Below are 13,985 nucleotides of genomic sequence, written 5' to 3'. Positions count from 1 at the left end.
ATGGTTGTTGTTTCCAAAATATTGATTTGACCAGTTGCAGATTTTTTTAGGACATTTTTGCAGACTAAAACTGTCTTCTTTTTTTTTACCTTTAAAAAAAAATGGAGTTGTTGTGGAACCAACAAAGGAAAGACAATCTCCTAAGAAGTAGTCTAAACAACAAAACGCCTGTAATTCTGAGGTCAAAAAGTACATTTCACAGTGTGTTCCAACTACTAGCATCACTGTGAAAACTAATTCACAAAACTCCCTTACAATACATGGAAGCATTAAATATACTAGTTGAATGTGTGAAAGAAAATCTAAGCCTCTCTGTGCCTACTGCGGCAGCTGAAGTCCACATTAGGTGATCAGAGGCACAAAGGTCAGCTTCATAGGAGTCAGCAAGTACCTCTTTAAGACTGACATTTTACTTTTTCTTTTCAAACTTGAAAACACAACATTAGGAAAGTAAGAATGAGGGGACCCGGAGAGCAGTCTCACAAAGCCTTTACCCAGGGTAGATTATTGCTCGGTAAAACAAAAAATATAGAACAGGAACACTCTCTCTTTCCACCATTATGCTCTTATTCCTGGACACATTTTTTGAAATGTCAGTTCTTTAGGACCACAGTTCTAATTTTTGTTCCACTCAGTGTGAGTAAATAGATCTGACTGTGAGTTTTTGTTCACAGATCCCAGGAGAGTGGTATGCACGCTCAGCAGAGAGACCTCTCACTGCAACCTCCCTCTAACATATTGATCAGGAATTGCTATTGGCGTTAGCCCTGTGAATAGAATGCTGCTCAATTCCCCACTGGGCAACTGAATGGAGAGACAAAACCTTAAGCACTTTTTTGTGGACTGCTATTTCAGCCGGATCCGAGGCCTAATGGCGTTACCGTCTGGCACAGACGAAGATAAACAATTGGAAGTGTCATTTTTGTGTGGCTCACATTCTCAAATTACTTTATATATCTGTTTTTCCGACTGCCACTCTTATGTTTCTGCAGCAGACCAAGAAAATATCACATTGAGATGAGTTATAAAATCAAGGGCAGGTAAATAACGTTGTTTTCTGACTCTTCGCTTAAACTTCTTTGTTGACATCAAAGAGAGGAAGAGGCTTGACATGTGCATCTAGATACATTATCCCGCCGAAAGCAACAATCCCTCTGACATTTGAAATAACTGGAACATGAAAAAAGACAATGTTTATACAGATTACAGAGTACAGAATGTGCAGCGTTTTGTATCCACATTATAGGAACAAGCATTTTCTTTTCTTTTTTTGTGACTTCAACTATAGTATGAGGAGGGGAAAGGACCTCTTCATACTTCCCTTTCAATTTTGAACACTTAACATTTTCTTGTAAAAATGATTGCTTTTATAACCTCTGTCATTGTTTCAAATTATTACACATAGGGAATCCGTTTCAACATCAGAACAGGCACTAACCTTTTGGTCCACCAGTACCTTTCATCTTAATGATCTGCTTTGCTTCATTTCATCGTGTTTTCCCTGAGCCTCAGAATAACTTTAGGTAGTCGAGTGATTTCCCATATATCATTTATTTATTTAGTAATTAATTTGTGTATTAATCTATGAGCTATGTATTTAATATTAAATAATGCACAGTCCTCTTCATGAGATTTATGATAAACTTAGGGCTTTCTCAGTGGTCCTTTGTTTTCTGTTTGGTTGGAATATAGGGCAGTACAGTTTGGGTGCTCTTGTCAGAGACAGTTTGTGTGCTGCTATTTCGTAACAGTTTTTTGCGGCAGCCGGGATTCAAGAGACCTTTCCTGGGTAGTTTGTGAGCTCCCGTTGTCCCCTTCATTGGCGAGGAGATGTAAGAAGGATCCAGAAAGTTATGGAGAAGTGAGTGCTCAGAGGAAGAACGTTTGGGGATGACTGAGCTTGACAGGAGACTGGGTTCACTATCGCTATCTGGTGTAGCACAGCCACTCTTGTCCTCCTGTAATTCTTCTTGCTCTTCATCCTCCTCGTCGTCATCACAGCACAATGCGTGGTACAGAATTTTGTCACTGAAGCGGACTCTTTCTCTTGTGCCGGAGGTACGAGAAGTCTTGTGGCTGTGCGTGGAGCTGCTGGCCTCCTCGCTGGATGAATCTGGAGTAATAATGCGAGGCCCATTGGGGATGGGTAGCCCGCCATTCATCTGGGAGTAGACTGAGGCAGTGGAGGGGGGCGGGGTGGGGGTCTGCGTCTGGGTGGGGATGGTCCCGCAGCCCAGCTCTGGTCGCTCACCAGGTATGCGGGCGGCGGCGCCAGCAGCCTCCAGGTAGCTGCAGAACTCCCAGCTATCAGAAAGCACATCTGCATTGAGGAAGTCTAGCCTGAAGGCCTCTCCCAAACCTCGCTCACTGCTGGACGTGCTGCTGGCTGTGGCCACCGTCCAGTCATCGGGCTCCAGGTCAAAGTCAAAGTCGGACGTTAGTTTATCGATCTGACCCACCACCTGCAACAGAAAAGGGAGAGCATGAGAGAGAAGTGATGAGATATTGTGGAGAAATAAATGTTTAGGCCCAAAAGAGGTTTCATTTAGATTGAGATATTCATCTATATATTTATTTTTTTGGTCCTAAGATGGCAACGTCAGTCTGTTGGTCAGGCAGTCCACCACTTTCGTCCACACTGAAATATCAAAGCAATGACTGGATGGATTGCTATAACCTTTTGAGCAGACATGTATTATCCAGGTCAAATTCACATCAACATTTGCGAATACATTTTGAAACGGGTAAAGACCAAGCAACTGTATCTCAGAGCATCTGTAGTGGTCAAACTAGCATCATTAGAACCCAGTACATTGCAGATGCATTTCTGGAGTGATTTTACATGACAACACCAATAGCAGCATAACAAAGGGCTCTTTGCACCGCCACTGTATTACTTAAATGCTCCCTGTGGAGTTTAAGACCTCTAGTAGTGCGATGGAGCCCCTTAACAAATAATGGATACAGTCTTAAGAGAAGTGTCACACTATTCCACTGATCAACAGGTGGCGCTTACACTACAAGATATGCAGCAATGCTTCTGCCAACGCAGGAAAGAAGAAGACTCCAAGCTGGTAAACATGCATGATTTAAGATGCCTAAAAAATGGCTTTGCAGATGTTTTATGAGGAAGGAAATGCACTCGACAAGTTTGTTAGACCTCAAGGATATAGACAATGTGTTTTGGTGAGTAACACTGAATGTAAGCATAACTCCACAGGGCCCCTTTAATGTTCACAGGGGCTTCATTATTACTCATATTTTGGTATTTCCAGAAGCATTACAAATGCAAAATGCAAGAAACTGAACTAAAAGTGCTCACTGTGAATCTCATTTTAATATAAATTTCTGTGACAGCATACCAAATACATTACAGGAAATGTCCAGATGATTTACATCCCACTGATTTACTCCCCACAGGCAGGTTTAACAAAAGCTAAGATTTATTCCCAGCTGCTAATAGATCTGTGTTTACCTTTACAGCTTGCTATTACATTTCTTTTCATCCATAAATCCTTAATTATTTGTTCATGGTTTTAAAACTGTTTTTTATTTGTGCCGGGGCCTCCTGTGGACAGGTGTTGTAAATTAGTTGAATGCTACATCAAGACAGAATTAAATCTCCTCTGGAATGATGTTGTAGCACTGAAAGTGTGTCACGACTCATCAGAGACGAGATCTTCAGCCCTGAGAGAGAGAGAGAGAGAAGAGGTAAAGAAGCATTCCTAGATGAGTGGTGAAAGCTCAGTCCAGTGGCTGACGTTTTTCTTGCCTTGATGATGCACTGCAGCCACCCAACATATAGCTTTATGCCACAAACACTTATCGCAGTGCTGTTGATGCTTTGACATATTTTAATCCCTGTAATGTCTGCCAAACAAAATAAACTACTCAAGTTTTCACCTGCATAGAAATGTGTTTTTTTAATGCGTTTAATTCAATGTTAACTCAAAATGAACCTCACTGCTTCTGTCATCAGCAGGAACAGCGGTGAGTGTTTGATGAATAGAAAGCACTTCAGCTAAAATCACACTGGTTTGCCGACAACACCTAAAATCCAAGCCCTCTACACTTGACATTTTGCACCTTCATTCAGCATGTTCTGCTCTCAACAACGACCTATTGTGAAATAAAAACACTCAGTGTTCATGTAGCTTGTAAATGATACATTTCCTCAAACCATTAAGCAATTAAGCCTAAAATAAAAGTTGTTTTAGAAACGTGCACATATGAGTTTGCAACATAATTGCAGCTGAATAGCAGTGTGTTTGCGCCTTTCTGTCTCTGATGACTAAAAAAAAAGTCCTAATTTATTCTCTGTCCTAGTCTGGCTATCACCAAGCCAAGCTCAACAGATTTGAGAATGACTGTTGGTCTGGGGAATCTGCTTTGTACTTTCTCTGCACAAGAGGCGTGACCAACCGGCATAGTTCAAATGACTGTACACAATTGGATAGTCCTTCAACCAATCAGACCGACGATCCAGGTGATGTAGAAGCAACAGCAGCATCAACGGGTTGCTGCGCTACGGTGGCCACTATGTTAAATGTAAACAAGAAGCTGCTTGGTCGCTTCTCTATCGCCGTTGTGTTTAACCCACCAGTAGCTTGCAAGGTAGATAAGCCAGTTTGTGATTGGTTCCCGCAAAATTGTGAACTGAAGCAGTAGAATTAACATGCAGGTTTCCAGACTGAGCTGCAGGGTAAAATCAAATCGCCGGCAGAGTGGGCGGGATCCACCCAGTCGATCTCTGTCCATCTTTAAAGGTCCCATGACATGGTGCTCTTTGGATGCTTTTATATAGACCTTAGTGGTCCTCTAATAACATATCTGAAGTCTCTCCCAAAATTCAGCCTTGGTGAAAAATTACAGCCACTAGAGCCAGTCCCACAATAAGCTTTCCTTAGTATGTGCCATTTCTGAGTCTGTAGCTTTTGAGGAGGAGAAGGGGGGGCAAGGTGGAAGGTGGGGGTGTAGCTTTGACCATCTGCCACTTTGCTCGTTTGAAAGTCAAGTCTCTCTCTTGGGTGGGCCGAATTATCTGGGCAGGAAAAGCAGAGAAAGAGGAGGTAACCTTGCCCCTTATGACCTCATTAGAAGCCAGATTGGCTCATCTGAGCTTTCATTGTCTCAAAGGCAGAGCAGGATACCCAGGGCTCAATTTATATCTATCAGAATTTCTAGCCACTGGGGAACCATAGGCAGGCTGGGGCAACTCATATTAATGTTAAAAAACCTCAAAGTGAAATTGTCATGCCAAAAAAAAAAAAAGGAATTGTGAGTTTAAGACTGTAAATGCAAACACACTAATAATGTGCTAAGCAAAATCTCAGGTGATCTTCACTGCAAACATGGCAACTGACATCCGTGAGCTTGATGATCTTGTACAAATATCTCAAGATGAGGATTTAAATTCTCAAATCAATTTCCACACTACCAAATTTTATATCTCTTATATATTTTCTGCTGTTAAGTCGCAGGACTTGCATGCAAGGCAGTGGTTCATCTGTCAAAGAGCTTCTCATCAGATCTGCCAGTTGTGGCATTGTTCACCTCATGAGTAACTGGACGGTGCTTTACTATTGGCAGACTGCCCAGAGGGAATTGGGCTGTATGAGTCCCCTAATCTTTGAATTACTCAAGGTGTTTGCTGTGTGATTTGCTGACGTTTTACTCATGGAGTTGTTAATGTGAGACGTTAATTTTTCAGGCTGAAAACTTGCGTGAGAGACTTGATCAGTTCAGTTAAACTGAACTGAATCTGCCCAATGTATTTCACAGGCTTGCTATGAAACCAACACAGACTGTTTTGTTGGTTGACAGTTATTGCAATGAGCAGAAAGTTGTAACTGTGATATTACTGTGATATTTTTGAAAGAAAGGTAAAAGGAATCCTAAGAAGGAAGTGTCTGGTCGCCGGACGTTAACCGAATGTGGCTGTACTTTCCCTGCAGTGGATCATGACCCTGCTTATTTTCCATTTTAAAATGCGTTCCTGAGTGTTAACGGTAAGCTGCGGCAGCGTCCGCTGCTGGTTAGCCTGACCCCTGCCTGTGGTATGTAGACTAATTTAGCTTGATAAGTTTGCCCAGCTCGAAGGGTTCTGCAGAAACTTTCTAGGTCTTTCTAGGTCACAATGCAGCAATGAACACTAGTCTCTACCTTTTCTTCCACTCAGGGAAAGTGTGAGGAGGGAGCTATGGAGTAAATTGGAGGAGCAGATTTCGGTAGCACAAAGTATGAATGAACACATCAGGAACCAGTCATTAACAATGCCCACACTGTGTTTAAAATAGAAAAATGCATCATGAAAATCTGCAAGAGTCAAAAACTGAAGGCAAAAGTAATTGTGACTTTACATTGAGACATTTTTACACTGGAAGACCTGTATATCAAACCCGTAAAGCACTTTAGCAAAGAAGATACCAAATGTCTTCTTTTTTTTTTTTTTATTATCCTATGGTAGGTCCCAAAGTGCAACTAAGAAGTGACAGGGCATTTAAGAGTAGAAAATGAACCAAACATTACACTAGTAAACAGAATTAATCCGATGCTCATTTCCTATGCAATAACCAGCTCATGTTTACTGCAACAACACTTAATGATCCCTGTGCAGATGAGTCTAATCAGCCAGAGTAATTGAAAACACCTGTGTGGGTGGACAACACCCGTCACGTGTTTCTACTGACTATTATCCTCTGACTGACTGACTGACAGGTGACATGATGGCTTCTAACAATGCTTGAAATGTACACATATTGGTTAAATACTAGTTAGTCGATATAGCAGCATTTTTGTCTCCTTTGTTTCGTTTTCCTTAAAATTCTGGCTATGCAGCTTGAAGCTGTGATAAACCTTTAGAGGTGGGCTGTGTATCCCCTGTGGACTTTATTGCGTTACCACTCGACAAAGTTTATGATGCAGTGATGGCACATCCTGGTGACTGAAAAGACTCCATTTGCAACACAGTTAAGCAGTAATGTATAGCATAAGCGCGGATACAAGTGCTGGGGATTTGAGTTTATCTTTAGTCTTTAATTTTCTCTCAATGCCTCCGCCGACAACTTAACTTACTACTTTTACTGTAATTGGTGTCTAGTGGAAGCTACTAAAAACTATGACGATGACTATAACACTATCCGTGATTCTGTGTATGAGTGACAAGCGCACAAATTATAGCAATAAACAGTTTTTTTTTCTTCATAATATGGTCTACCCACTATAAAAGCATGGTTGCCCAGCCAACACTAAGCACAACTGATCTTTTTTATGCAGTCCATACAGAGCAATAAGTGGTAATGGTACTACTTTTTTCTTTTTCAATCCACACTATGAGCCGGCATCCCCGAGTCAACTGTGGTCACTGCACCTGATCAACACCAAGTTCAGTAATTTCAGAGCTCTCAGAGGTGCTTTAAAAGAGAGGCTGCCTCGGCAGCATCAAGCGAGGGTTTATTACTGTACCTCAACACCTGTCTGAGATGATTGGGCCGGGTAATTGAGGGTCAGAGTAAAAGAGGGCAGTTGAAGCCTTGTCTGTGACACAAAGGTACAGTGATGGAAAAGACAGGCAAGGATTATCTTACAGAGTGATGGTCAGTAATGTAAAAAATCTCAGAAGAGGCTCTGCTCAGGCGGAGTAGTGATTTGGGAAATGGATTCCATACTGTCTACTATCATCACAAGAGTCCTCTCTGATATTCAGCTGCAGCTGCTATCATGATTTATTTATTGTGAGTGTGGTACCTGTTCCCAGCAAATGTGAAAATGTGGGTGTAAAATTGCCTCTGATAAGGAGGGAAATTTGTACCACATGTTCTAATCACTCTGTTGCTTTTTAAGCAGATGTTTAACAGGAATAGCTTGTTTTGATGTGCATTGATGGCTTTCTGTATTAAAACAGATGGAGGTTGCCATCTCTTTTGTAAGTGTTCTATACGTAAATTATGTAAACGTAGATCTTTAATGATTCTCATCATCATAATGTTTTCCAAGTTCATGCCGCATTGCATATTCTAGTATTTATCAGCAAACAAAAACAACTCTGAAATATGGCATCTGTAGCAGTGCTGTCTGTACATATGTAAAATAAATTTCAGGTGTGAGTTACCAAAATAAACGAGACGTAACACTCTCTGTGTTCATTTGAAATGCACGCTTTATGAGTGAATTTTCTGTGGATCGCTTCATTACGCTGTGTTTAACTGGCCTCTCTCCATCTGTTCCTGTGCCACCCGTTCGTCCAGGAGTCATTTTCCGAGTAGACTGAGAGAAGTTTGCAGTGCTTGTTCGTCAATTATGCAGCATACAACGTCTAGTGTGGTTGGGTTTTTTTTTTTTGTCATGGGAAAAAATCTAAAATGTGTTCAGTGGAGCCATTCTAACACATCTAAATGTTATTTCTTTCTGAACATGTCACAATAGATTTCCAGCCTGCTCCTGTGCAGCGCTGGAAGCGTTTATGCCAGTTAGAAAGTCTCAGCAATTAACAAAATAGCCTTGCTTGCTGGCTTTGTAAGTAAAACGTTCGCAAAAATAGTTTTATTGCAGTTAGCTCCTACAGTTTTGCAGTTTCTCCTTACTCCTTACCCCATGCTTACTTCCCCTCAATTTAATTCCCCTCAAGATGTGAAGAGGGGACGATCCAAGGCACTCACATTGTAGTGATATGGTTTATCGTATCCCCCAGAAGCTAATTTATCATCCCAGACTTACTTTGAAAGAAAATATTTACTGGATTTGCTAGAAAAATTGTCCAGTGACTCGTAAACGTGTGCAATCTCATCCCGACATCTTATTCACCATTGGATGAAAAAGCACTTTGGGAGCATTTTGAATGTCTCGTTACGTACTTAATATTACCCAGCAATATGTATACAACATGCAAAATGGTGCAATATCTGCACAGCGCTGTTGGCTTGGAAGCTTGGGCCACATCACATGAAAGCTCAGGGCAGTTTTATGAAGCAGGAGCCGGGTGCTATGACTGGCACGCACAGACCAATGCACATGCCTGCTTGTAATCTCAACATGGTCATGTATGTAGATGAAGACCATTACAGACATTTTAACACATTTAGGTAAAACATTTTTTAGAACACACTAGGTGCATGGATACACCGCAGCATATTTAATAATGCCATGAGTCATTCAAGAATTCTCTATAGACATTTTGATGCTTTCTGCCATGAAAACATCAATCCATTGTGGCACTTGCGATTTTAAACTGACCTTTAGCTTTTGTACTTTAATACAAAGCAATCTACAAACTTTGATTTCATTCATTATACAAAACAAAGATTTTGTCTAGACTACAACTTTAATATAGCTGCACTTCAAATGCCTATTGGTCAGTGTTTCTGCGGCAATGTAAAAAAGACTTCCTGTATGCTAAGTGTATTCCTCAATTACATTTGAGTGTTGTTGTGATTCTGCTGCAGTTGACTCTGCGGAGGTCCAGTGGGTCTGTGGGTGGAAGACATTACAGACAAGTCAGGGGGACCTGATTTAGGTCAGGCTATCTTGATTGGTGAGATGTGTTGCGTGGTGTTGGCACAGGGATAAAGTGTCTTTTGAAGTGTTCGCTGGAAGCATTTGGTGTAATTATCCTGTCATGAGAGGGGCTATAAGCTTGAGACTTCATTAGGCATGTGCCCCCTGCTTTTTCATCTTTTCTCAAAAAACACATCTTATGAAGGCCTTAAAGTGCTAAACAAAGCTGTGGTGAGCATAGGGCCAATACCTCCTGACAACTCACTAATCAAAAGCATCATTACAAACGTCAACGCATAATGGGCCTCATTTATCCCTTTTGGGGCTTTAGAAGAGGTGTGCTACCGCAGTCCTTGATTTCTGCAAAATCAGCCACTTCCTTAGCCAAATTTAGTTTATTAGACTGGGCAGAGGCATCCACCTGCTGTATGGCAAATTTTGGATGGTTTATACTATTATTTTGGAGTGGTTATGGGTTGTACAATCAGTGAGGTAGCAAGATGGGGACTCTGTCTTCCAGCAACAGGGAGGCAGCAGATGTAGCATGCGTTGGTGCTGGCAGAGCACACTGATCATTTATTGAGGTTCTCCTTCATTGCTTCTATCCGTGTTGAGAGGCCTAGCGCTGGTAATGACCAGTGAAATATGGTAGTGCCACGCTGCGGGGCTCCTCAGTCTGTCTGCTTCCCTGAGATAGCACTCGGATTAGGCCAGAGTACTGTCAGGTTACGCTGGTCACAAAAAGAAGGTGTGCGCAGCCAGGCCAAACGGCCCCATTTTAATGACTCGAGTCAAGTTTTTATTAACAACATGGTGTCTTTCCGTGGAAACCCAGTGAAGGTCTAAAGTGATTACAGTTTGTCAGTGCTGCAAATGTGTGCGTTTATGCGTGTGTGGTGGGTTGGAGGGAGTATGGGTCAATGTAGTTGACCCATGCTGGAAAAAGGGGAGAATCTCTCCAGCAGGGGAGAATACAACACTACAGGAAGAGGCTCAGCCCAATCCAGCAGTAAATCCCTCACCCTGACATCTCACACTGCCAATTTGTCTACAGGCCAAACCAGTAAGCAGATAAGCAGCAAGTCTACCCCGAGGGAGAAAAAAAAAAAAAAAAAAGATACATAGTATAGTTGCATGGCTGTCCCGTTTTTGTGCTAGTGACTAATAATACTCTGTGTTGTGTGGGGAATGTATGAAGCATTTTACTGTTGTTAAAGTTGATTTATTACAATAACAATGCATTACATAATTCATACTATACTAATAATAGGCACTAAAAACAGCAGTAAACATGTTAGTAAATAAAAAAAATATCCCAGCATAATAATTTTCTAGGCTGTCAAATTCTGTTTGCATCATATGCTGTGTGAAGCCAGGAAACAATTAAAGGTTGACTGAAAATTAAATTCATATCATTTTACAGACTTGTTATTATGGAATAATAACTTTGTGAGTTTGAGTTATTTATTGACACTAACCTATTAAGCAGCAGTGGTAGTAGTTCACAAATGTGAGAAACCTAAAGGAAAAGAAAGTGCACTTGTTTTTTTTTTTTTTTTGTCAAATTACTTTTACACAATTTGAAAAATTTGACCAAAAGTTGGACTTTTGGGCTTCATAGAGATCTTATATGGTGCAAATACTGGAAAATATTGGATCTCAGTTGCATGTAACTGTAGATAGGCACACACAAATATGTATCTGTGTAATGTATGTCTGCTTTATATAAACAAGCATCCATCTGTGGTCACAACCTCTAACAGTCATACATTATTCAAAGACGGAGCATAAGAAAGATGAAGGGACCGAAGGAGAAAGCCAGGCAGCAGACGAAAGACTGGCAGTAAAATAATCTTCCAAACTTATTTTAATTTACCAGCTTTTTAGGATGTCATTGTCAGCTTTGTTTCACTTGTGTATCAATGAGGAACATATTTGTATCTTAGAAAGCCTTCAATACAAATCTTTTCAACATCAGAGTTGATTTGCAACTCACTCACTCAGTCACATTATCACTCGTATACAGTCACACACAGCCATCACTGCCTTTTATTATAAGTGAGGATGAAACTGCAAAGCCCCCATTCAGCTAAATATTCTGCAGTATCCACTCCCTTCAGACTACAAGAAGAAAAGTTCCATTCATAGTTGTGTGAGAAATGATCCATGGCTTGTGTTGCCATGCAAAAGCTATCACCTGCTCTCTTTTTGTAATTAAAAATCTTTCTTTCCAAATTCCTGTTATGGCTTCTATCAATGCCTGTCTTCTCGGGCTGGGGACAGATGATATTGGGTGTTATATCGCAATTCCAGGGTTGTAAATGGATTTACCGAAGATCTTGAATAAATAACCAAGATGCAAAAAAATAAATAAAAATACTACAGGCTTACTTTAAAAAAATATTTTTTACTGTTTTCCCCACAAGATTTTGCTAGATTTTTGTTAGATCTGTCAACTCTGTTGGTAGGGGAGAGCTGTATGACAACTCTGTCATACAGCTTAGGGTTAATTACACCGGTATCATCCGTGACTGTTCCCAGACTGTTTTCAGTTGTTGACATTACTGTCACTTATGTCAACAAGTCACAGTTACAGGAACACTTAGACACTCCAGGTTTAGGGAAGTACATTAAGGGGTTGTTTTGTTGCTCTATGTTTATAACATCACAGATGGTTTCTTTATTGACATCATTTGTGTCGAGTTCAGTGCACACTAGTACTGTTTGTCTTAAGCAAGCAGCAACCGACATTGCTAGATAGTGCAGCTGAAAAGTGTTAGCTGTTAGAAAACTGACTAGAAAGTCAAACTATAAAATCCATTTAGGTTTTCAGTAGTCATTACCACAATTCGGTGTTGTGCAAGGTCATATATTTTTCAGTGCTCTAAAACAACCAATATGTTTTAGCAATATCACCACTGGAAAAATGTCTCATCACCTATGGTAAGGTTCGGAAAAGTTTAGTTGGCTATGTATACTTGGTTGACCATCATGGTTAAAGTTGTAAGACTTGGCCCCGCTTAATTTGGTGACCCATGGTAAGTGTGTATAAATACTACAGTAAGCTCTAAAACTAAATTCAATTTAGAAGTAGAAACAAAAGGCTACAGATCTGATGCAAAATGAAGAGAGTAAACACCGAAGCTGAGAAAAAACTATGCTGGATTACACGCATGCACAGTTTCCTGTAAATCCCACGGTGTGAAGGCAATTTGAACGCAGTTTGTGAAAAACTGCTATATATGTATATGTAGAGGTACAGTAAATGTGAATACATCTATCGGATATTGCAGGAACAAATCTTACCCTAAATAGTAGTATAAATTGGTTTAAAATGACTTTCCCAAACTGTAGGAAATGGAGATGTAAGATGTCTAAAACTCGAATACTTTGTCAACTAACTTAGCCAAACTCCTTTTAAAGCATTTTTGTGGAAGTCTAACAACTTCACACGACTACTCCTACCTTTTCTATCGATAGAATACAGTCGTTACTTCCATAATCTCAAAAGGTCACATGCATGGAAAACATGAACAGAGGTGTCTTTTAATGCTGTTGGTTCCCTGGTGAGGACAGTCTCCGTATAATGTAATAAAATACATGGGTACACATGTAGTGTGCAGTGACTGAGTGCATAGAATGTATTAATAATTTGGAGATGGCAGATGCCATATAACACCATGACATGTTACCCAAACTATTCAACATACAGGCCACTTCTGCAGCTCTGCTCTATATGCAATAATGTATTAGGTTGTTATAAATAATGAAAGCAAACGTCAGCCATTAATCTGCTGTGCCTGGCTGCAACTTTCTCTACAATTGTACTGGTTTACTGTGTTGAGGCTGTACCTTTTCACATGCAGAGCTCATATATCCTGATGAAGTAAGACATATCCATCAACAGCATGCCAACAACAGAATAAATCCTGCCCTAAAGTCTAAATTCACCATTGCTGCCTGTACTATGCTGGAAAGCTCACGTGCTCTGGGCTAAGTAGCTTGTTTTGTTATTGCTCTTTGTATTAGCATGCTTAAAGTTGATGTGAATTAGGTGGCTAGGAATATACAGTATATGTGATTATTGATTAATATTCATTTCTAATCAACGCACTTGCCACAATTGATTCATTTTCAGCTGCTTGTGAATTTTCATGGTACCCTACAACACTGCTGTTACAGACTCACATCCACATTTACTTACATGTTAAACCCAGCCTGTTGAAGTAAGTCACAATAAACAAGTGCCATAATGCATCATCTCCCATAATATCCACTCACAAGTTTTTTTTTTTCCTGACACATTTATTGTCACTTACATCAAAACATGTAACATAAATGATAACCAAGTAACTGCCAACAATGACTGTAAAGCATTTAATTTAATAACAGATGTCAGAGCACCAATCTATACTATTAGGCTTTGAACAAACATTGAGCTAAAATAGTTTGATTAACCCCACTATTTATACGGGGCATGCAATCAAAATGCT

At 40.3% G+C, this 13,985-nt stretch overlaps 1 protein-coding gene across 3 annotated transcripts in view; it reads right to left on the bottom strand.

Moving 5' to 3' along the window:
- Window positions 1-394: 394 nt before the first annotated feature.
- Window positions 395-13,985, bottom strand: part of insyn1 (inhibitory synaptic factor 1) — a 54,489-nt gene continuing 40,898 nt past the window's right edge. For all 3 annotated transcript variants that reach the window (XM_032514909.1, XM_032514913.1, XM_032514910.1), the window contains one exon: window positions 395-2,462. In XM_032514909.1, coding sequence (XP_032370800.1) covers window positions 1,656-2,462 — 807 coding nt within the window. In that variant the 3' untranslated portion in view covers window positions 395-1,655. The remainder of the gene's footprint in view (window positions 2,463-13,985) is intronic.

This window comes from Etheostoma spectabile, chromosome 1 (genome assembly GCF_008692095.1).
Source record: "Etheostoma spectabile isolate EspeVRDwgs_2016 chromosome 1, UIUC_Espe_1.0, whole genome shotgun sequence".
Taxonomy (NCBI): domain Eukaryota; kingdom Metazoa; phylum Chordata; class Actinopteri; order Perciformes; family Percidae; genus Etheostoma; species Etheostoma spectabile.
The sequence above is the reverse complement of the archived record's forward strand: the minus strand, read 5'-3'. Positions and strand labels throughout refer to the sequence as shown.